At 42.4% G+C, this 23,534-nt stretch overlaps 2 protein-coding genes across 3 annotated transcripts; one reads left to right on the top strand and one right to left on the bottom strand.

Annotated features, from left to right (window-relative positions):
• Positions 1-19: 19 nt before the first annotated feature.
• pyroxd2 (pyridine nucleotide-disulphide oxidoreductase domain 2) lies at positions 20-8,516 on the bottom strand. 2 transcript variants are annotated; one of them, XM_041947592.1, is made up of 17 exons: positions 8,450-8,512; positions 7,397-7,622; positions 7,031-7,050; positions 6,832-6,925; positions 6,299-6,372; positions 6,048-6,203; positions 5,761-5,914; positions 5,618-5,679; positions 5,434-5,531; positions 5,194-5,335; positions 4,976-5,110; positions 4,826-4,898; positions 3,740-3,893; positions 2,348-2,499; positions 2,031-2,137; positions 1,513-1,633; positions 20-1,266 (listed from the first exon to the last, which is right to left on the bottom strand). In XM_041947592.1, the coding sequence occupies exons 2-17, from the start codon at positions 7,518-7,520 to the stop codon at positions 1,196-1,198; spliced, it is 1,737 nt and encodes a 578-aa protein (XP_041803526.1). In that variant the 5' UTR covers positions 7,521-7,622; positions 8,450-8,512; the 3' UTR covers positions 20-1,195. The 2 variants fall into 2 exon arrangements, with proteins under 2 accessions (XP_041803526.1, XP_041803527.1); XM_041947593.1 differs by lacking the exons at positions 20-1,266; positions 1,513-1,633 and having other exon boundaries at positions 2,033-2,137; positions 2,321-2,499; positions 8,450-8,516.
• A 1,832-nt stretch (positions 8,517-10,348) lies between these two features.
• slc25a28 (solute carrier family 25 member 28) lies at positions 10,349-16,954 on the top strand. The gene is made up of 4 exons (XM_041947594.1): positions 10,349-10,876; positions 13,379-13,607; positions 14,423-14,479; positions 14,939-16,954. Exons 1-4 carry the CDS (start codon positions 10,532-10,534, stop codon positions 15,505-15,507), a joined length of 1,200 nt encoding a protein of 399 aa, XP_041803528.1. The 5' UTR covers positions 10,349-10,531; the 3' UTR covers positions 15,508-16,954.
• The last annotated feature ends 6,580 nt before the right edge of the window (positions 16,955-23,534 follow it).

Here is a 23,534-nt window from a genome sequence, read left to right as displayed (position 1 = left end):
ATGATTATGATGTATTACTTAACCCATGTTTATCACAACTAACAAAAACGCAGGAATATGGAAATAAAGGAATCTCACAGGCTGGATACAATTACACTGTGCACAGCTATTGCGTAGGGCTTGACAATAAAATCAATTAAAATAAGTAAAATCTTAACACCCTTTGAGCTTTTTGTCAAGTTTACAAGGGTACAGGAGAAATCTAGGATAATTGAGTTGAGATTTTTTTTTTTTTTTTTGCACACTACTAGTTACCATAAAGTTTCAAGCTCTTTTTTAAAGTCTTTATGCTCTGTAAGGTATTTATTGTCATTCTAGATAAACAGACACTTATTATTAGAGGAGAAACCAGTTTGGTTACCCCACAATTATGTTAATCCTTGAACTAACCCTATCAGTAGAATAAATATTAAAGTAATGGTTTTCTATCAAAGTGCTAATCTTTCAGCCACATTCAATTAAACAATCACTGACATTAATTGAATTGTTGCTTCATGATTACATGCAACAACTTGTGGCTGCTTTAAGTTCAAGGTTCTGACACTTACTGGGACACTTGATTAGAGCAAAGCTATCCTTAATGTTATTAGTAACGCCTGTGTTTTCCTACCATGACAAGTCAAAATATCTGCTGTACGAAAGACTCCCTGGTTACACATCTAAAAAATTTTATATCAATTCCACACAACGTAATGACACACCACTAATCAGCATGCACGGTTTAAAGAAAATAAAGCACATTTAACTGAATTTATTTGTAAAAAGTTATAAAAAGTCCCATCGTGCATCATTTCCATCATTAAACAGTTTGAGTTCATTTCAATAAGACAAGTATCAGTTATTCTAAGAAGGAATTTGTCCGCATGCCTTAAAAAGTAATGTCACAACAAGATTTTGTGCAGCAATATTACATTAAGAGTGATATTCAGCTTTTCCCTGGACGGCCTATAAAGAGCCTGACAGCCTCTTTGATTGAGTCTCTCTTTGTCTCTTACATCCCATGTGAGTTATTAACATTTAGCCTCTTTCTTTTTTTTCAGATACCCTTATAAACAGGATACACAACATCCTTTGTGGTGAAGAGTGCCGATCAGATAGATTTGCAGAGTGATGAAATTTATGGCTCAAAATCAGCCAAATTTACACGACTGATGGACATCAATGAGCAGACCACACGCTGATGTTGTCAGATGTTTCAGCGTCGTTTCAGGTCAGCCATGGCGGTGAGTGCCGCATTCCAGCCGGGAGAACCCATTACACCGCCTCCTAAAAAAAAAAAAAAAGAAAGAACTGTGTGGGCAATCACCGCCACCGCCACCTGAAATCCCTAAGTTACTTCATTTCTTTATCATCAGCAGTGAGCTGATACAAGATTACATCCAAAGGTCCAAAGGTTCATGGGCTTTTCTAACACCAGACAACATAAAATAAGTGATTATACTTATATCATACACAACATACAGCCACATTTGGATTCAATGGTCAGCTGAGGGTTAAGCATTAAAGGCAAACCTGGATGACAGCCGCTGCCACACAGATACAGCCCTTTAATTGGTGAGCGGTAGTTTGAGAGAGAGGGCAAAGGTCGTGCTAGGTAGAGCTGGTCCAGTGACATCGATCCATGGAAGATATTCTGTAAAAAAAAAAAAAAAAAAAAAGCCAGTCAAAATGTTTACTTTTCTTTTGTTTCTCAATATAATTAAGCTATTAAGGGAAATATAGCCTGACATTTGTTTTAGGAGCCTCATAAAGTCTGACACTATAAACATAAACATATCGTTCACTGGATTAGTGTCACTTTACACAGTGAACTTTGATTCTGTGATAGCGGTAAAACTGTCTGTAACCATTAACTGCTTATACAACAGGTGTGCGTCTGAGCGGATAAGTGAACACCAGAACACTGCAGAGGACGCAAATTACTTCCTCATCCAGTGAACAGTCGATTGTGTCAAGCGAGTTAGATGTGTATCAGCATTCAAATTGCTGCTCAGTTCTACAATGTCTGCAGTGTCCAGAATGTCGCCTACCCCTCCAGTGAGCCCAAAGATCCTCTCCAGGTCAGGCGGGGCCAGGATGTCCCTTCCCACAACCGACTTTTTGAACCCAGGGGCGTATTGTTCCACCCAATCAAATGCTTAAGAGACAGACAAACACATGCCTTTTCACTGAAACAGGTTAATCAGTGTACATTTAAAGTGAAGGTTTCTTTTAAACATTGTTGGTTTGAAATAAACATTTTCGATTCAAACTAAGCCATGCTAGAACTTGTGTGCATAGATTAAGTAGCGCTGCAAACTTTAAGGACACGTTGACCTACAAAAAGTCCTGGATCACTGTGTGTTACCAGTGTCTGCGAATGCCTCTCTGTCCTGGTTCGTCCACTCCCTGCCTTCTATGTGGTAGGGGGTGAATTGGGTGAACAGTGATACCACGTGGCAGCCAGGGGGAGCCAGAGTAGGATCCAACACAGAGGGGATGGTCATCTCCAGCATGGGCCTGCAAAAGTAGAGGAGCATTATGAGACGAGATGGTGGGGAGTGAAGGGTGGGTGAGTTACTGATGAAAATCTGGGATAAAAGAATTTAAGAAAATACTTTTACTTTACTTTCTACTGTTTTAAAGAGACATCTTGGGAGCCCAGAAAATAACTACTAAATATTGTAAAATGTATACAACTGACATCTGGTATTGTTTTTATATTAAGATCACACGGTGAGCAGTCTGCAAGCAAACAAACTGATGTACAAACAGTACAGGACAGAAGCCTCTTCACTCAAGGCTAAGCGTTATCTATGAGATAAGAGTATGTGGACATCCTAACCCAGGCTGTTAGAGAGTTCTGTTGACACAAATGTGTGGAGAAAATACTACACTGCACATGCTATTACAGTTTTAAGACATTTACGTGACATGGAAAGACATTTTAAGGAGCAGCATATACTTATGATGAGTTGTCTTTTACTTACTGTAAAAGTACAACTTTTGCAGCTGCACGGTTAATTTCTAATCTACATTACCGAGCACCTAACCTGTCATAATTATTAGACAAATGCCTGATCATGACTATTTGAGCAGGCCACAGTCAGAATCATTAGATATGCTTCCATTCACTTGTATACAAACAGCTGGATTAAACAACAATGTCATATTTCCTCCACTGTTTCCAGTTGTTTTCCCCTGTTTCAGGTTTGACTGGTGGTGCTCTTTTAATGACATCATCTTATTGCACCTGCCTCTTCTGCTGTGGTTTAATGGAGAGTGAGTGGAGAATTAGCGCCACCAACTGATTATTTCTAATATTCACATAATGTTAGTAATGGAAACGCACATCACTTTGCATTTTCCTTTGCCGATTTTCTGTAAATTGTGGTATATGTGGATGGAAACCTGTCTAATGTTATAGAACAAATAGAAAGTGAATTAGGTGTGTTTACCTCAGCTGGTTGAGGCAATTAAACTTTCTACCTGAGCACAAGGTTCCCATGTCAGGTAAAAAGAGCGTGGCTGTCTAGACCTTACTGCTGTTGGGCAGGTTATTTTGTTTCAGCTCATATGAGAACATATTTTCTGCTTTACAGTGACAAAAATGAACAGAAAAAGGCTTTTAAATCATTAACTGCAATTAGGTGTTTCACAATTAACTGTCAGATAAGATTTTATGATCCTGACAGCCCTACCTTGAATCTTCTGTGAGGAAATAAGAGAAAGCGTTAGGTGAGTGTGCACAGCTATGCACCTTGCTGAGGGACGTCCATTCATGGCCTCTTTGTATGCGGTCTCCAGTACCCCCACACTTTCACAGTTGAGATGAATGGAGCACTGATGGTGGGGTCCGGGTTTACCATCTGGTGTTGGAGACGCTAGGAAGTTTGGTAACTTGTCCACTGCCACTGCAAAACCAAAGGAAATGACATGTAATGAGTGTTTGCTCTAAGATTATGTGTCATTTTAAAGTAATATTTGACACAGAAGTGTGTGCTTAAGTTTCAGTTGAATAAATATGTGAATTACGATTAGGGCAACTTTCAGTTCACGCATTAACACTGCTGAATTTCTTCACCATAAAGCTAAAACTGTTAAACTCTATGAAACAGAGTAGACAGCCGTTAAGTATAAGAGGCAATGCACTTTAAAGGATCAGTTAGGAGTAATGACTTCCTGAGTAATAAAGACCTACAGCTCAGGCTGTACTGTAATTAACAAGCAGGATGCACAAATGCCCCACACAGGAAGCCGAAGAACGCTAAACATCTTGGCCGCGTGTGCTTTACAGAGTTTTATAATACCCCAAACTTTGAAACTTGTGTTTAGAGTACCAAGAGCTTAGGCAGTGACCTAATCTTACACTGTAACAGTATACAGCACTCAATGATCAGCTGATCCCTCCTGAAACACTACATCTGTTTGGGCCTTATTGTTTAATACTGCCTCACATCTTGGCAGCTTTCAGAGTGTTTCAACACAAATAAAACAGGCATATGGTCCAAGTATGACTAAAAAACACAGGGCGTCACCTGAATGAATGAAACAACACTTGCACAGAGATGAAGACAATGAGCCACGCAGCCTGTAGCCTCAGTAGCTTTGCAATTCTGCTTCTGTTGAGGCTTACTGTGACACACAACATTATCATTCTCCAAAAAAGCTTTAAAGAGGACAAGGTCTCCACTGTGGAAGCATTTAATACCTTATATATTATTTTTACAGTTAGGGTACATTTGATATTATCCTCCTTCAGTCTTAGCATCAACACACAACAAGTGTCAGCTAGTGAAACTACTGAGATCATGATTTGCAATTAGCAGAAACAGAGCAGATTTACCATTGATCTTGGTAACAGGTGAGGTGTAGTCAATCTGATCTATGGCTTTGATGAACTCTGGAGCGAGGGCAGCCTACAGGGAAAACAGGAAGTCACAATGAATCATATTGTCTGGTGCCATGGTTACATGTGGCATTTATTTTTTCTTACCTGTGGCGTGAGGTTCTTGAAGGTAACATGTGGGGTGGCATTCGATAAAACCACCTTACTTTGAATCTCTGTGCCATCCTTCAGCACCACTCCCTTAGCAGCACCATCTGAACCAACCAGGACTTGTCCCACATCCTGTCAAGGATACATGTTGTATGTGCATAAAGAGCAAAACAGAGAATGAAGCAAAACACAACAAACTGCATCAACATACTTACCTTCTCAGTGAAGATTTCGACACCATGGGATCGAGCAGAGCTAGCGATAGCCTGGGAAACGCCTCCCATGCCTCCTTCCACATAACCCCATGCTCCCTTCTCCTTCTCCAACTCCCCCATCACATGGTGCAAGAGCACATACCTTCAAGGCAAGGCCATGAAATCAGTGTTTCTGAGAGGTCAGTGTTCAATTCAATTCAATGCAGATAAGCCTGTAGTTACAAGTGTTTGTGTGCTCACCCACTGCCAGGATTACTTGGACTGGTCATGGCTCCTATCACAGCATCAGTAGCCAGTGTTGCATTCAGTGGCTCCGACTCAAACCAACGATTGAGGATCTACAACACAAAACACGAGCTGGTCATGCTGCAGTCAACAGAAAACAGCATTTGATGCCACACTTTGTGTGTAAACTATAACAAACCTTCATTATTGGTGCAGTTATAATCTCATAAAAGTCTGGAATGTTTGTGCCCAGTTTCAGACCTTTAAAAAAACATAACATAACTCATCATGACTCAGTTACTGCAGAAAGTCTATTTCCCAAGCATGCATCCACCAACGCACCGCATTTGACAACAGGCATCAGGGTTTTAGCTGCAGCCAGCCTCTTCCTCAGTGATCCAGCCGTAACGCCTGGGATGTCTACAGGAGGAGCATCCAGAAGAGGGTGGATAGCCTCTGCTAGCTTCTCAAGGTGTGCAACAAAATCTGGGAAAGCCTGGGTACACGTCAGAAATAAAGGTAGAAAAAAAAAGACTGACAACCAAATACACCTGAACTGATGTGTAAAATGCAGATTCATGCATAATACAGTCAAGCATTTACCATGGCCACCATAACACTTAAATCACCTTAGCATCCTTCTGTGAGAACTTGCCGATCTCCCTCTGGTTCATGGCCATATCTGAGCCCAGGGTTAGAGACCTTGGCGGGGCACCTCTCACCCCCTCCTCCAACATGGGGGTGAAAGCATGGGGGTCCCTCATATACACCTTCAGCCCATGTTTCTGAAGATACATGCACAAAAAAAGGTAAATGCAGCAAGCAAGACATGTCTCAAAATAAGACAAATTTATATACTTTACAACTTTGCCATGTTTACCCTGAGCTCCAAGTCTGCATATATGTGGGGTCTTAATAGACTGAGCAAATAGGAGCACCTGGAGAAGTGGAAACCTGCACACAAGAGCATTGTTATTCTAACAAGGACAAAATAAAGCACATGTGATTAAAGCATGTCTTCATACAACATTTTAATACAGTGTATGAAGTTAGAAACTTGTAAAATGTAAAAATTACAAGTATATAACCCTGATAGTGTTAATTCAACATGACCGCTAAAGGGTCAGTTTACCCAAATTACAGAAAACCAGATTTCTCCACTTACCACTAGTGGTATTCAGCCATGCAAATAGATGGGGGTTTTGTGTGTATGTGTGTGTGGTGCAGTTATTGTTATTGCATTTTCAAAAGTACAATTTGTTAGTCAGAAAGTTAGTTCCAGTACACAGTATCCGTACAGTGAGATACCACTAGGGGAAAGCAAGAAAATGTGTTTGTTTGTTAATTTGGTTTAAACTGATCCTTTATGACACAGGTTTCTCCAGGATGTATCCCAGCCAGAGGCCACCCTACCAGGGAAGATTTCCTCTGAAACAGCCGCTCCTCCCAGCACATGCCTGCGCTCCAGCACGGCTGTCTGCAGTCCTCCCTTCTGAAGATAAGCAGCCTACACACACATATACATACACCACCTTTACATCACGTTTACCCTGTCACTGAACCGTGCTTTAGTGAACACTGTGGGTGCCGGGAAACAAATGCATGAACTTACTGCCACCAGACCATTGTGTCCTGCAATGAAATAAAATAAAATATGTCAGATAGTTTTCCTCAAAATGTAAATCCCCTTAGATATTTCTTTAAATTCGGTTGTTCAAGCTGCTCTCCTGTGCATTTTACAGCCAGGCTGAAAGAGTCCAAAGTTGAACAATTCACATTAAACTGTGATCTTGCAAAACAATTAAAAACACATCGAGAGACAGATCCAGCTCTCTTCTATCTGCAGAGGAAAGGAGTTCTGATAAGTGAGAGAGAAATTCTCACTTATTAGCAACTTTTTGCAAACTTAGCTGAAACATTGTGGAAGTATTGCAAAGTGCGGCGCCGCTAGTCAAACTGCGTTGTTCCCAGATCTCACCTCCTCCGATGACCAGTGCGTCATACTGGGGTTTTAACGCGGTGTGCGTGAATGTGGATCGGGTCACTGTCCCCAAAACAGTCACGGCTTTCCGGCCTCGATCAGTCCACACCGTTGCAGCCATGGCAGGAGTGTGAGGCAGGATTCCACGTCACTCCTGTCCCTCCCCTCATCTCCTAGAACCGCGTAAAGTAGATCCGGGTTTCCTCAGAGCCAGCAGCACGATCTGATGAAGGAAGGGGCGGGAGATGGAGACATACAGGAGGACATTGGCAGTTAAGTATAATCGATGGAATGTGTAGATAAAATGTGGATGCACTGGTCATTTAAAAGCCTGCTCCAATCTACACGTACCAACCCATCCACCCCCCTTTCTGTACCCGCCTATATATTTGCTTTGGTTTTTATTGTTTGTGAATAAACCAGAGGTCCAGTTTGTTCTTGTGTCAGAAACAGGAGGTTCCACATCTTGAAATCAACAGTCACATTTGTTTAAATATTTATCCGCCTGTCATTATCCAACTGTCCACTTGGTGGCACAATTGTCCCATTTAATCCAGCTCCAAACCCCTCTGTGATGGTTTTCCACAAACAGTTTATACATACTGTACATGCCTCAAAGCTGCATCATTAACAGCAAGGTCAGTCCACACTCATTCATTCATTTCACATCATATTTGCATTTAGTGTGTGTGTAGTGACCGGTTTTTGAACTGATTCGTTAATGACTGTATTAACTTCATATTCAGACTCTTTCCACATTTTGGGAATATTTACTAATATGTAAATATAACAAAATCCACATGATGTCAGAATACAATGTGACCAGCATGTTTGCATGTGAAAAAATGACACTTGCTCCAAAGAGCACATGAGAAAAGTACTATAATCAAAGAGTGCAGGTCAAGACATCCATCCTCTCTTAGCTGGTTAGGGTTTGTGCTCAAGTCATCTCACAGTAAGGATCCGCCTCAAGAGTTTGAAGATCAGCTCTTAGACTGCTGTCTTAGTGCTACAGTTGAAGATGTCACATTGGCCTAGTGGTTCACTTACCATGCATTAATAAGATAAGAGGGCATAGATCATCTGTTGGCCTAAGCAGCAATCCAGGGAGTAGACAGAGCCGCAGAAGGAGATTGTCTGTGGGGATCTATGAAAGGAAGGATGTTCACTGGGACAAAAACAACCAAACGCAGCAGAATATAACCAAGTTATCTTCTCATCTTGCCTATATATTGTAGATTTTACAATATGTTTTGCTTAGACAGTGTAAAATAATTCCTGAGGCTTATATAGATTGTGCACTTCGAATGAAATGAGGTGTTATGGTGATCTAGAGTTTCCCGCTAGACCTGACAAGCCTCTCCCTTGGTGTATTAGAGCAGCATTAGTTTCAGGGAAGAGGAATGATCCTAATATGCTGTCTGCTTGGCTTTCCTTTAAGGAACGTCTGCAGACAACAGCCAATCAACCATAACTAGATCAGAAGCAGGAGATTTTGTTCTTGTAAGCAGAAATTAACACTTCATTCCCCTTTGTCGGCAGAAATTCAACACTACAGCCCTTGAAGGCTCTCCCAGGCAATAAAGGGGAAAATTCAATTATGTCATAACAGCGCCGCACCAAAACACAATTACCTCATTTTCTGAAAAAATATGTGCTTCTTTTGCTCCAGGCAAGAGGCTCACTGATGAGGATGATAGGCCTGGAGATGTTTATCTGACAGCTAACAGCATTCATAAGATACTGTTTCACAGCAGATAATAAAAGGGGTTACAGTGCAGAAACAACATTTGTGAGTGTTTTCTCTTTCGTCATTGAGACTTGCTACTGTGGACAAACTGTTGGTTTAATTTTACCAAGATGAGTAATGTTAGTAAGGGGGAGGGGTCATTTGGTCCAGGGGGACAGGGGAATTTCAATATAGAAATGCACTATGGAGAATGAATGTATAAATTAATGATGATGTTGGAACAATTAGCCTATCAGTCTATCATTTAATCAACAGAAAGTTAAGCGCCAACAATTCGGAAAATTAATCAATCGTCTAAGTCATGTATCAAGCAAAAATTCCAAGCATTTGCTGTTTCCAGAATTCCTGTTTGAGAATTTGTCCCGTTTTATACGATTAAATTGATAAAGTTGAATATCTTTAGGCTTTGGATTTCTGGGACTCTGGGAATTTGTGCATTTTTAGAATATTTTTCTTAGATTTCATAAACTAACCTCAGTCGAAAACATGATTGACAGATGAATCGATAATGGAAATAATTGTTAATATAAATCCAAACCAGATTATAATATTTTATTGTGACTTCAGTATAAACATGATGTGCTGTTTGTTTATTAATATCTTTACATACAAGTGTTTTTTTCACTTGATGTGGCACAAGTTACTCATAAATCATGTTGGCTATTATTTGGAATTGTGGTTTAAAATGAAAAATCAAACTGTGTAATTTTTCTTTAATTTATTATACATTTTGTATATTGATTTATTTACTAAATTGGAATGTAAGTCTACAGAAAATCTTATCTTTAAACAAAGTGTTAACAATAAATAAAATACCTTGTGATAGAAGCTCGACAACTGCCACACTAATTTTCCTTATTCTGAAGAAAATACTGCTATAGTGTATATTTGCAAATACTGAACACACACTGTCTGTATACAAGAATCTCATGCTAGTCGTTACCACCTCAGCAGTTTCACGGATGTCTATTTGAATGACCTACAGTGACCTAGGTGTGTGTTTGATAGCTTTCACAGATGCACCTAAGGTGCCCAATACGCCATGTGAAGTCCCACATGACAGGATTTGAAGCCTTCACCAAAATACCAATAGTGAGTGACATGTCTGTCAGCCAGTAGCGTGAGGAGGACATGGCTGCAGCAACCAATCAGATTACTTCCACATCGCGGCCTGTGGTGTGGCTCGGTGGCTCGGTGTGTGTTTGTCCGCCACGGCCTCCCTCGCTTGGCTCTGGCTGGGTAGCGTAGACGCGGGGAGGGTATGGTGTAGTAGGCGAGGAGCCGTGAAACCACTCCAAGGGAATGTAAAACTTTAGGACTGAAATCACCCAGAAGACACCGTGTCTGCTTGCCTAAAGACTTGACGTATTACCTGGTTTCTCATGGAAGCAGATGGATTTGTGAGGAGGCGTCGGATGACAGCGGAGACTACAGGCAATGATCCCGGGGTTGCTGGTGCATCTGCCGGGGCAGAAGTTCGATGGCTTGGGGGCAGATTCTGGGGAGTTTCGGAAAGTATTGTGGGGAGCCTGACACCCCGGATCGGAGGAGAAACGGAGCTACAGACTGTTGGGTTTATCCGTGGTGCACAAGGTGCACAAACAGAGGACTCTGAACCAGACTATGAGGGTTTGCCACAGGGAGCCTCCACTAGCACCCACATGTTGGCTGGAGCCGTGGCTGGGATCATGGAGCACTGCCTCATGTTCCCCATCGACTGCGTCAAGGTAGCTCAGTGGCTTACCAGCTGACCCACCACTTCCCATGAATGTTTTGTGCCTTCACACCCCGCTCTTTGTTGTGTATTGCGGATACTGTTCTTGTAGCTAACATGTTTAGCTAGCATAGCTTATTAGCTCGCTGGCTAACCTAAACACGCTGCAGCGCTGACGGCTCTGAGGACAAGGTCAGTCGGCTCAGTTAGCGTTCCACTTCCCTGTTAGCTAACTTGTTAGCATGCTATATTAAGTTAACGCCACTAACGTAAGCTAATAGCTAGTTGTTATGACAACCTTTAACAGTAAAGATAAATATGAGTAAAACCACTAAAAATAATTAAATCGAGCGGCTGTCAAATCCTAAACTGATAATGTTATGTAACTAAAGTTATTGGGTAAATTTTACGTGACAGCATATCGGACTGCTATCAAGTTATTTATGTAATTCAAGTCGCGCTAGCTAATAGGAGGAATCAGTTATTAACGCCAACTGCAACAACAGTGCCAGATAGACCAAAGCTGTGCTCTCTGTTTACAAAAACAAGGGTTTGGTTGTATGTAGTTTTTCGTAACTTACGACCCGTTTGCCACTATTATTACAAGACACAGAAATAAACTTCACTCCAGTTTTGAGACAAATTGGCCCTTTGTATCCACAGTGCAGCGTCTGTTGCTATTTTCCCAACACGCGAGGTTTCTAGTTTTATCCAGTCAGCAGGCCTGCTGCTTCACACACACCATAACTGATTGTTTGAAAAGGTCTTTTGATCATCACATGTGAGTCATTCAACTTCACTGGGCCAGTTCTTATCATGTGGTCTTTGTTCTGTATAAGTTAACTTACTTTCTCTTCAATTTAGGCATAGTTAACAAGACTTGGCCTATTGCCTCAAGAGGTCAGTTAGCTGTGGCCATGCAGCTGTGATCACTGTATAACACATGCATGGGGTTAGAGAGATGGGGCAAGTGATGATGATCTTAGAACAGTCAGCTGTGCATGTCAGACTGAAAAGCTGTTCGTACGCCAATGCTTCATCCATGTCTCTTCCACCTGTAGTCAAGCTCTGTTGCGGCCTTTCCAGCCCTGAACCTGGACAAGACCAATGTTTACACAGCCTTCTCATGTGCAGAGTGTCTGCCACACCGCTACTTGATCTCAGCATCTTTCCAGGCAAGCCACAGGAGATTTAGGGCATTGTGACTCAGCAGAATTAAGTCTGCTTTACAGAAACAGCGACACGTTTATGCAGGTAGATATTTTCAGGAAGCTGAAAAATATTTAAGATGCATCTTTTTTATTTATAGGTTTCCTTTAGGTTAGAGATGTCCCCCTCTACCAGATAAAGACTTTCCCTCCTGTGCGATGAGCTCCTCACTTAAGAGATTGTTGTGTAATTATAGTGTAGAATAGACTCAGTCACTTGCCCTTAGTGTATCCCAAATCCCGGTAATTGCTTGTGGATTTAAAAAAGCCTGTTGCATTTGTAGGTCTGTCAGTGTATACTGCACAGTGTACATGAATGGAATTTCAGTCATTGAAAGAAACCCAGAAGTCTTCAGCATTTACTCCAAAGAGTGGTTGATGTAGTGTTTGCAACCAGTCCAAAGGTCATCGCTCTCTAAATGTGCAAACATACTATAGATAAACACACTGAACCCATAGCTGTTACTGCAAGACATTCATGCATGCAGTTGTATGAGGCATGAATGAGGGAGCCAGTATTCTAATTACGATTTCTTTTCGCTATCATGACAGGAGCTCTGCAACAGGCTTGCTTGCCAGGCGTGAATTAAGTGGATGCATATACTCGTCCCACTGTTAATTAACGCTTTTTGGGCCCTGCATTCCACAGCTGCAGTACAGACTGACTTGAGGCCATGTTTATGCTTTGCAAGAGCACTACATGCACATACACAGTGGGTTGTAAGTTTGTCCATTCAGCTGGAAGTTTGGTATTCAGGGATTATGTCGCTGCTAGTTCCCCAGAAACGGACCCACCCACACTGTTTGTCCCCAGGCGACCTTCTCTAAATATCAAAAAGCTGGTGACTGAAACACTATCTCTTGCACTTGTCCTTAAAATAATGTTTATATAATCTATAATTTATCTCAGCGTGCATGTGTGTGTTAAGAGGAAGAGAGAGAAAGGTGTGCTTCAGGGTCAGTGGGAAAAGAGGCTTACAGGAAGTCAGCTTATGTCCCCATGTGACCTTGGAGCTTGTAACTCCATACTTCCTTCTATTCAATTATGCATGTACACCAACACAACGCACACACAATGTCCAACACCTCATTTCCCCTTTTCCCTTATTCACACTGCAGACTGTTCAAGACTCTTTGCTGTATTAGGTAAACATATGGTAGGATGTAAATTATGCATTCCATTCTATTTTTATAACAAGTGCGGGTCAAATTCATTGAACATATTACTAAACTTAATACCTCGCCTCGGTGGGCGGGAAAGGAGCACAGTGTTGACTTTGAGCTGTCCACTTTCTCCTCTTTCCCAGACACGAATGCAGAGCCTCCAGCCCGACCCTGCAGCCCGCTACAGAAATGTGATGGATGCTCTTCGCCGAATTGTAGCCACAGAGGGAGTCTGGCGGCCAATGAGAGGGCTGAATGCAACAGCAATTGGGGCGGGACCTGCCCATGCCCTCTATTTTGCCTGCTATGAGAAACTCAAAAAGACTCTAAGTGATGTCATTCACCCAGGGGCTAACAGTCATTTGGCTAATGGTACCATAAAACATACATATACACACATTAACAGTGACATATCACCATAATTTAGGTTAATATTCAGGAGTTGTCCAAATCCAGCCCTAATTTCAGGCAACATCAGTGTGATCTGTATAAAGATGCTGACTCGGCCTAATCCGGGTATAGCTCTCCACTCCTAAAAACCCCTGACAGGCCATCAAATTGGCCTTTCATAGCTACAGTCTGTAAGAAAGTGCCAGGGTCAGCTGTCAATCTGTTGCTGGCTTTTGGAAAAGTTAAACAATTTGCCTTATTTGGGTTAAGTTCAGCACCTCTCCTACAAAATAGAATGAGATTCAATTTGAAAACTTTGCTCTGAATGTCGACCATTTCCTTATTCCTTGTTCTCCCTACTCTCTCTCCTCCTTGTTTTCCAGTTTAGTGGGAGGCTGGGTAAGTCCTCTTTCTCCCATCTTTTCTGCTCTCTCCTCTGTTGGTCCAGTCTTTTCAAGCTTATGGGTTTGGTTTAAATCTCCTGGAGAGGAGCAGTGGACTGCCTTGTCCACTAGGTGTCTCTCTTTGCTCAGGTTTGGCCTCCTGGATTAGGTCAGACATGATCTCTAGTTCACACCTGTGCAGTTTGCTGAATCTTCACCAATTCTGCTAAAATGATGTATTGTTTTGAGCATGACATCTGCAGCTTTTAGGAATAAGGCAGTGGAGGCTGTGACAAGTGAAAATGCTTTGTCCTTCACGGCCTATGCCCCTCTGTTGCAGTCTCTTCTATTTTCCTTTTGTATTCTCCATGATTATCTCAGTGTGTATTCATTTCCGAGGTTTGTTTGTTCCAGGAACAGCTGGGTGTGTGGCCACACTGCTTCATGACGCAGTCATGAACCCGGCTGAAGGTAAGGCCAACATTTTGCAGCATAAAGCCATTTGTCTTTGACTCCAGAATTAGGTCTTAAGGCATTTTCTATCTTGCCATACAAACATTTCGTGAAGAAAGGTGCCATGCCTGGGCCAGCCATCTTCACATGTTGGCCTTAACCCTGCAGTCTCACATACTGTCTTTCACAGCTGCCTCTAGTCCACCTGCCCAAACATGTCAGTAGAAGGACACTGGTCAGAGTCTTCATGTGCAGCTGTTAGTTTGGGTGCAGCTGTCTGAACAAACACCATTAACATGACGCTTTACATCTTTCTGTGTGTTTTTTGAAGCTTGATGTGCTTTAAGGACATCTTTACTGCAGGTAATAGCTCACTCATTTCTTATATTCTTTTTCCATTTTTGTCCCTTATGTACTTCCAACGCTGGACGCATTTGGCCTTCTCCTCCATCAATACATCCACCCATGTGTCCCTAGTTGTGAAGCAGCGCATGCAGATGTATAATTCACCCTACCGCGGCGTGTTGGACTGTGTACGCGCTGTGTGGCAGAAAGAGGGCCCTGCTGCGTTCTACCGCAGCTACACCACCCAGCTCACCATGAACGTGCCCTTCCAGGCGCTCCACTTCATGACCTACGAGTACCTTCAGGAGCTGCTCAACCCCCACAGACAATATAATCCCTCGTCCCACATGCTGTCCGGAGCTTTGGCCGGAGCCATCGCGGCCGCGGCCACCACACCTCTGGACGTCTGCAAGACCCTGCTCAACACCCAGGAGTCTGTAACCCTCGGCTCCCTGTCCTCCGGCCAAGGCCCCGGCCAGGGCCAGGGCCAAGGAGCCCACAGACACATCTCAGGCCTAGCCCATGCCTTCCGGACAGTTTACAGGTTGGGCGGCCTGCAGGGCTTCTTTAAGGGAGTACAAGCGAGGGTCATCTACCAGATGCCCTCCACAGCCATCAGCTGGTCGGTCTATGAGTTCTTCAAGTATGGACTCACCAAGCACCAGCACAACAAGAGGAGAACGCAGCACATTGAGGCTTAGATGTAGATGTCTCCGTGGTTTAATCTCCTCTAATATTGCTCTGCCCTAGCTGTGAGGAGAAGATGAAGTCAATACGCACATAGAATCTGACTAAAACCCACCTCAGTTGTCCCGCCCCTTTCAGACATAGCAGATAAGAAAGACATCTTCAGAGACACTTTGAGTAGTTATATTTCTGCTACACTATTTCAAGAGTTTTGTTTCTCTCATTGTTTTACACAGTTCCATAGAAGTAGTTAATCTGGAGATTTTTTAAAGCCATCCTAGTGACCAATACATTTGTCTAAACTGAGGATAAATATGAAGAGCGCACAAGTTTTCAGTTGGAAAGGTAGTCAGCAGGGGGCAGTAGTGTTACTTTGTTAACTCTTGTAGTTTCATAAGTTTTGCTGTTCTAGAACCAGATTTTCTTTTCTCCCTTTTCCGTTTGCAGATAAAACATATAACTGACTCCTAACTGAGACCCATTTCTGGATTTATGAATAAAACTTTTTTTTTAATATCTAACAACAGACATGTCTTAGTAATCCTGGACAAGGTTGTGTTGGTGTCTAGTTTGGGCTTCACACAGGCATTCAGCTCTTAATAAAAAATGATCCAATTTAGAAATATTTCAGCCATTTAGAATCAAAGCAAATGAACACTAAGCTGAGAACATTTTGTTAATCAAACACATTGATTTCCTGGCATGGATCAGTACCCAGATACCTTTGTAGAAGTGTAAGGGAGCCCTGCCAACGTGGCAAGTCAAGTAATCAAGAGCAAAATTTCAGATCATCTTTAATATCTTGAATAATTTAACAGTGTAATTTCAAATGTAGTGATACTTTAATTAATACAACAAATACAACAGATCAGATTTGGGTTTCCGTACTGCTGGTGTTATGTAGTATTTTTCAAATATTGATGTGAAAGGTTGGTCCCTATCATGTAATTGGACAGATAAATACCAGTTTACAGCAGCTCTGAGGTATCTGAAGTGTGTGTTTAATTTGTTTTTAATAACTGTGATTCCTTAAATGGTATTTTTTTTTCAACAGATACATTTGAACTTTTATTTTATTTTTCCCCATTTGTTTGTCCAACTCTTGGATCATCCAAATACTCACCATTAATGCCTTGTGTACCTGTTTGGCGGAGCAGTCCAGGGCAGCACTAAGATGGCCACATCTGTGCATGAACAGCAGTCACCAGCCTGTGAACTACTGAGGTTCAGTATCTGTGCTTGACAGAAAAGGCTGTCTACACTGCACTGTGCCCAAATGAAGAATTTATTCAGAATATCAAGGAATTCAGTATCCCACACGATATGTATCTGTGCCCCCATCGAGTACACATGAGTGGAAGCTGTCATTCTTATTGATTGATGTCTGATTGTTTCCGACACTGAATTGCACTCGTTGAATAAAGACTGAGCAGCGGGGCTCAACTCACTGCTCATAAATGATGGGAGCTCTCTTTTGATTTCACACAAGTCAATGTGTGTGTGTTTGTGAAAGATCTGAAGTCTTTTGTTTCCTGCTGAATGGAAACCAAAGAATGGAATGAATGAAAATGAGGCAATACCTTGAGCAACATCTGTACTGCCAGAAACACACGGCAAGTTTTTGTGTGTGTTTTCTGGTATTTATTTTTAGTTTGAGGCAGGTACAGTTGTTTAGTCTTGAACACAGGTGCGGATTTCAACTTTGACCCTCAAGACTGAAAACACAATTTGAACTTGTGGATGCAGCCTGCGTACAAACTGCTGTAGGTGAGCGAACCTTTGGAATTCAGCAAATGATGCATGATAAAAATACACTGGATAAATTGGTTGTTGGTCTGGAACTGGGAGGTAGATTGCTCTACAGAAGGTCCTGGAAACGAGAGATCTGTGGTGGTGTTGGAATAAAGAGTCAAATATATTTTCCTTACAAAAGCAGTAAGGACACTCAACTGTCACAATGACCCGTTTTCATCAACTCATGAGCCGTGCTGTGAGAGCGGTTGACAGATATCGTCATATGACCTTCACGTCGTCGCTCTGTGTGGGAGAAATATGAAACGGGCTACACAAACACTAAAATCCTGTAGTTACAGTCTGTGAACACACCAGTTTCAGAGACGCAGGTTTCACGCCTTTGCAGATCGTGGTGAGGAGTGACAGCCTCCACATATCAGACACACACACACACACACACACCCATGCTCGTCAGACAGACACCTGTTCAAACAGGGAGTGTTAATGAACCGTCTCTGTCGCTCACTCTCTCCCTCTGTCTCTGCATACAGTTTGTGTGGCCCGTCGTAGTTTATACTGTTAGAATGGTGTTAGTACGACTGTGTGTGTGGCACACATGTAGAAACGCTGTGGCAGAGATACTGAGGGACATCAACCAGTAGAAAATGGACGTCTTGCACAGGTGAGTTCAGTCTGCTCTGCTTTTACTGCCTTTCATTCCTGTCAGTCTGTCAGTCTGTGTGGGAGAGTGTGACAGGCATGTCTGCTCCAAATCTCAGCTGTCTGAGCAGAGAGGAGTAAACTATTCGGTCTGGTCACTTTCCCCTTTTCTTCTCACTCTGTTTGTGTGAGAGGGTGTGTGTGTGTGTGTAATCTGAGTAATATGCAGAGACAGACGGGGTCAGAACAGAAATAGTCAGAGACACATCTCAGTAGTTTGAATTTTGTTGGATGGGCTTCCTCTTCTCATGTATGAATGAAGATAATAATGGCTTCTCATCACTAGACGTTCAGAAATCTGTGTATCTCTCCTCAAGCCCTGACGCTTGTCGGCTTAAGTTCAGTCGTTACCTTGGAAACATCGTGTGTGACAAAATAACCTCAACACAACCACTTACTGGCTCTTTTCAACCTCACGCCAGGTGTCATCGTTTGACCTGAGTGTGGAACTTTGGTCACGTGATAACAGGTGGGTGTATATGTGGGGAGATCATGTAGGGAGATCATGATCCCTGAGTCTGTTCATGAATGGTGTTTGGTATCAGATGTGGTTGCCACTGACTCCTGGGTGACTTTGGCCTGATGTGACCATCGTTGGCGTGATGTTCAATGACAGCTGGTGTCGTCTGCTTCAGGTGCTCATTCAGGCTCTCGTCCAGGATCCATCCCATTTCCACCAGTGCAGTGTTTCCCACAGCTGTTGCATGTGGTGCTGAAACGGACCACACTTTATCACAGCCTGGGTTTCCTTTTAATTGTTTCATTGTTCTTGGTTATGATAACACAGTACAAAACAGGTCCAACTGAAAAACAAGCACAATGCAGGCAGACACACACTGTGCTTGCCCTGTTGTGCAAGGACATTAGCAACTTTACGAGCGCGCTCATTAGTTTTTAGTGATAGCTCATCTGGCAAAAGTGTTGACTATTAATTACTTTGGTGTTTTCCTATCAGGCAGGATTCCCATCATCTGTTTCAGAGGGCTGCACTGGACCTCCCTCTCTCTATACTCATCCTCATGATGATCTTTTATGTCATAAATGATGGCTAAATACTATTTCTGGTATTCCTGCTTAATCAGTCAACAGGTCAACATGCATTTTGTTTTGATGCTGTTTTTTATCCCCAAGCCATACAATGTATAGACAAATCACTAAATGCAATAAATGGAGAAAAGCACTCAATTCTACATTAAATCCCACGGATACTGAAACAATCACACAACAAAATACACCTACAAAAAAAGATTCCTTATTCATTTATTGGTATTTTGGTATTAAATAGGCCAACTGTACATTTTACTGCAGCATTTCCTGCAAATGCTACAGTATTTCTTGTCACTACCTCCTTCTTCTTTCCTCATCTCTCTGTGTAGTTCTTTTACAGCACCAATGACGAGCTACTCTAAATGAACCTGAGTTTAATGAATCATTTAAAGATGAAACATCAACCACTTCAACCCCTTCGGTCTCTTAATTCAGGTATGCTATTATGATGGTGAGTAATGATCTTGTCAGAGCAATTACACGCTTTAAACAATATTTACTTTACAATTGACCATTTTAAATAGATACACAGACATGACAGAGAGCATGGAGTTATTGCTGTCAGAGTGGCGCACTCTACACTGTCAATTATAATCACCCTGAGGCGTTTGCCCAGTGGGTGTGTGTAGATTGTGCATGAGTGTGTGAATCAGTGCAGCTGGCCTCTAAACTAACCTGAAACAATTTCTCTCCTCAACTGCATATTATCTCTACTTCAAGGCCATCTTCTCTGACTCCATTTGGACAATAACACACACACACACACACATTGCATTTATCTTTTCTGGTGGAAAAGACCCTTTGGAGTTGATGAGGGGCAGGCAGACACACACATGCATACACTCCCTTGTGTATTGGTGTAAGCCCATGTTTTGGAAACTCAAGCCTCCGGTCAAAGCCCCTCGCAGCAAGCACCTGTGGAAGGGTCTATTTCACACACACACACACACACACACACACACACACACACACACACACACACACACACACACACATACTCGAAGGGTACTTAGGAATGTGAAGGCCTGAAGGACTCGGGTCCTCTACAACAACTCTCCCTCAGTCGCTCGCCTCCTCTCACTCTCTACATATTTATGGCTCTTTTGTTGCGCCTCTTGTCAGATCTCTCTCCATATATAAAGCCAAATCATGACTGGACCACTCAGCATGAATTACAGAGTGTTACAGGATTACACCATAATGTCCACTTTATTCCATCCTTGCCAGCAGCTAATGGATGAGGTGTGATCACAGGCTCTTCGTCTAACTCACTGGGATACACACAGACACATACGGGTTGTGATCTCACGCTCCTTGGGGGTGCAACTGGATAAAGGAGCTGTTGTTGCAATCCCTTTGGCTGCAGTCGCTCCCACTCATGGGCAGATACAGCAGGTTTGAGGGGAGGAGAGAAGCCAAGAGATGAGGGGAGACCAGAGTCCAAAGCAGAGGGGCTCTAGTAGAGAGCAGCAGTGAAAACAAGCTTTTTGGTGCATTAATTTGGCAAGTAAAAGAACATGTGACACACAGTCCTGGCTGGTGTCGTTTGTTTAGATTTTGTTCTTTCTGACATTCTGTAAACGTGATCCTGCACAACAATCTGCAGACAAGATAACCATAGCTGAGATGTTATCTGTGATTTTCATCATGGTTCATGTTTCCAGTATTGACCACAAGCAAAGTGCTAATTGATATTGTGATATTAACTGTATTTCTCAGAAAAGTGTGCTTTTCTTGAAGTGATGCTGAAATATTATCTTGGTGCCACACCCTCACTCAGAGGCAGATTAACCTGCAAGAGGGCTGAGGGGTAAAAATGAGCTGTGGGCCCTGACACCCCAGTCGGTCTCACCACCAGGGCGTTAGATAAATGAATGACATCTGAATGAATGAATGCATGAATCTCATGGCAGTGAGCTGATTATAGCTGAATTCAGTTTGATATCTTTAGGTCAAGTTGCAGAAGAACATCTCATCGTTCTTTAAAAGAACAACAGAAAGCTGCAGTTCTGTCCTCAATCAGAAGGTGATAGTGCAAGAGGTAGGTTATCTTAGCATGATTACTTTTGCTTGCGTATCAGCCCTGGTTATGCAACAGTCACTGGGTGTTAGCATTTAGGAATTAGTCTCTCTGTAAGAATTCGTTTGCATGGTAAAGCTAGATTTAATAAAAGATGTGTAAATCCACCCTTTACTCGTGGAGTTACAAAGATCCAGCACAAATGGTTCCTGGCCAGATTTTATTATGTGTTTGTTCATTGTTAACTCTGACATGACTCCAAAGGTGGCACCGTCAGACTGAATTATGAAGCGTAGCAAAATGTGAATTCCAGATGAGGGTCAATAAACCAAAATAACAAAGATTATCAGCCTACTGTGCCAGTTGTGGCTTGAATGTCTCCCATAGTGCTGTGCTGTGGAGTATTGGGATGCGGGGGAGATACCGCTCCTGTCATCACTTAAGAGAATAATTTGGGGAGGAGGAATTCTTCCCATCACCACCACCAAGGATACAAGATGATCACCAACGCAAATACACAGACTCACACACACACCCAGCTGCAATAAAATAGAAAACAGCTGTTTTTATTTCAAGCATTTATGTGTGGCGACATGTGATGCGGGACAGCATGGAGATGGTGCGTGTGGCTGTGGCGTGAGTGTGAGCTTGAAACAGGATCCTTCTCACTTCTCGTGCAATAAAAGAATAACATGCAAGACTTGCTTTGAATAGAAAGCTCCTCGATAAATCCAAGTGTTTACGGTAAAATGCCATTGCTAATGGGCCAGAATATGGGGGGGGGGGCTCCTGCAGCTACGAAACTGATATTTTCATATGAGCAGACAGAGTGTGAGGATTAAAAAAGAAGTGATAGGAAACCGTTGTGCAAAATGTTAACGTTTGTTTAAAGAGGGAATATTTCAGCTGCCTTTGTTGCCTTAGGAGGGATTCCCAATTGAAAACTTAATCTGCCACATCACTTTCATGATCAAAGCTGAAGGGATGTGCACAGATGCACACACACACACACACACACTGACGCACACCTATCATCCCTTGGGCCTTTGGGAGTGAAGCCTTGGCAGGGTCTGATGAACTGCAGCATTGTTACGGGTGACTGCAGGTGTCCAGCACTTTCTCTCCCCTGCCCTTCCCTCTGTCTCAAATGTTGTGACAAATTCCTCTAAAAGGCAAGCGAGGTCATGCGTGTGTGCAAATGCAACGACACACACGCACACAACCTGAGACTAAAACTGTTGTCTGTCAGTGGTGTGAACAGGATTGCTTGTGTGTGTGTGTGTGTGTGTGTGTGTGTGTGTGTGTGTCGAAGCAACACAGGTGCAGTCAGGGACACCGGGGAAGAAACAGGCCTCCTGCCCTTTGAACTTGATCTTGAAAAGAAAGCTGTCTTCCCCTCCTGTCAAATAAGCTTAACTGTTATGCCTCCGAGCTCCAGTCAGCACAAACTGGTCTGGTGAAAACCAGAAGCCATTCAGTTATTCACTGAAATAAGTGAAAGAATTCTGAAAGAATTGAGAGGTATTATCAACAGTGATATATATGGAAGCTCTTCTTTTTACTCACATTGATATTCTTTGAATTTGTTTTCCTGTAATCTGTTCCAGTTGTGCTCTGGAAAGCTTGTGGCAGTCCAGGTAAAGATCTGTCAGACGGTTTTTGGACATATCCTGAATTTATCAGTACATGTCCAAAAATGTTTTCCCCTGGCAGGAAGCTTCGGGGAGGATCGGTCCAATTCACACTGTATCTCTCACTGTGTATCAAACTCGAGGCTTGAGTGTGTGTCTTCAGACCTCCATAGACAAAGCAACGGTTCAAGGTTAGGACGGTTTTATGCTCTGAGTCTGCAGCCCTGTGAAATATTCAAACCTGATCCTGAGAGGTTGGGACACTGCCTAAAACATAAATAAAACATAATGTGATAACTTTCTAATCATTTTTGGAGTTATACTCAACTGAAAACAACACAAAGACAATATATACACTGTTTAATAACTGCTTATTCTGAATTTGCTGCAGCAACACGTTTCAAACGAGTCAGGACAGGAGCAACAACCGACTGGGAGAGTTGTTCCAAACAGGAAAACACCTGTTTGGAACATTCCACAGGTAAACAGGCTCATCGGTAACAGGTGATAACATCATGATTGGGTACAAAAGGAGCATCCTGGAAAGGCTCAGCTGCTCATAAGCAAGGATGGAGCGAGGGTCACCACTTTGCGAACGCATGATTGTGTAAAGGATGTTACTACATGGACTAAGGAACACTTTGTAAAACTGATGCCAGTAAACACAGTATGTTTGCAAATGTTTACATTCAGTTTTCATTTATGTTTTACACAGCGGCCAAACTCTTTTGGAATCAAGGTTGTGTTCAGTTAGTGTTCAGATAGTGATGTGGTCTAAAGAGCCTGAGAGATTAAAAACACGGCACAGACGACAATAAGATAAAACTACTGCATGGATGCAAGAGAGAAAACAAAACAAAAAACAACAAGATAGATTTAATCCGAACTG

This window comes from Chelmon rostratus, chromosome 11 (assembly GCF_017976325.1).
Source record: "Chelmon rostratus isolate fCheRos1 chromosome 11, fCheRos1.pri, whole genome shotgun sequence".
Lineage (NCBI taxonomy): Eukaryota > Metazoa > Chordata > Actinopteri > Chaetodontiformes > Chaetodontidae > Chelmon > Chelmon rostratus.
Note: the sequence above shows the minus strand (reverse complement) of the source record. Positions and strands in the feature narration are given on the sequence as shown.

Excerpts from the sequence above, each read along its gene's own strand:
- pyroxd2 (XM_041947592.1), bottom strand. The coding sequence starts at position 7,520 with ATGGCTGCAACGGTGTGGACTGATCGAGGCCGGAAAGCCGTGACTGTT. Across the intron at positions 5,915-6,047 it reads TCTCACAGAAGGATGCTAAG|GCTTTCCCAGATTTTGTTGC; the intron begins GTGATTTAAGTG and ends ACGTGTACCCAG. Across the intron at positions 4,899-4,975 it reads TCAAGAACCTCACGCCACAG|GCTGCCCTCGCTCCAGAGTT; the intron begins GTAAGAAAAAAT and ends TTTTCCCTGTAG.
- slc25a28 (XM_041947594.1), top strand. The coding sequence starts at position 10,532 with ATGGAAGCAGATGGATTTGTGAGGAGGCGTCGGATGACAGCGGAGACT. Across the intron at positions 13,608-14,422 it reads TAACAGTCATTTGGCTAATG|GAACAGCTGGGTGTGTGGCC; the intron begins GTACCATAAAAC and ends TGTTTGTTCCAG. Across the intron at positions 14,480-14,938 it reads AGTCATGAACCCGGCTGAAG|TTGTGAAGCAGCGCATGCAG; the intron begins GTAAGGCCAACA and ends ATGTGTCCCTAG.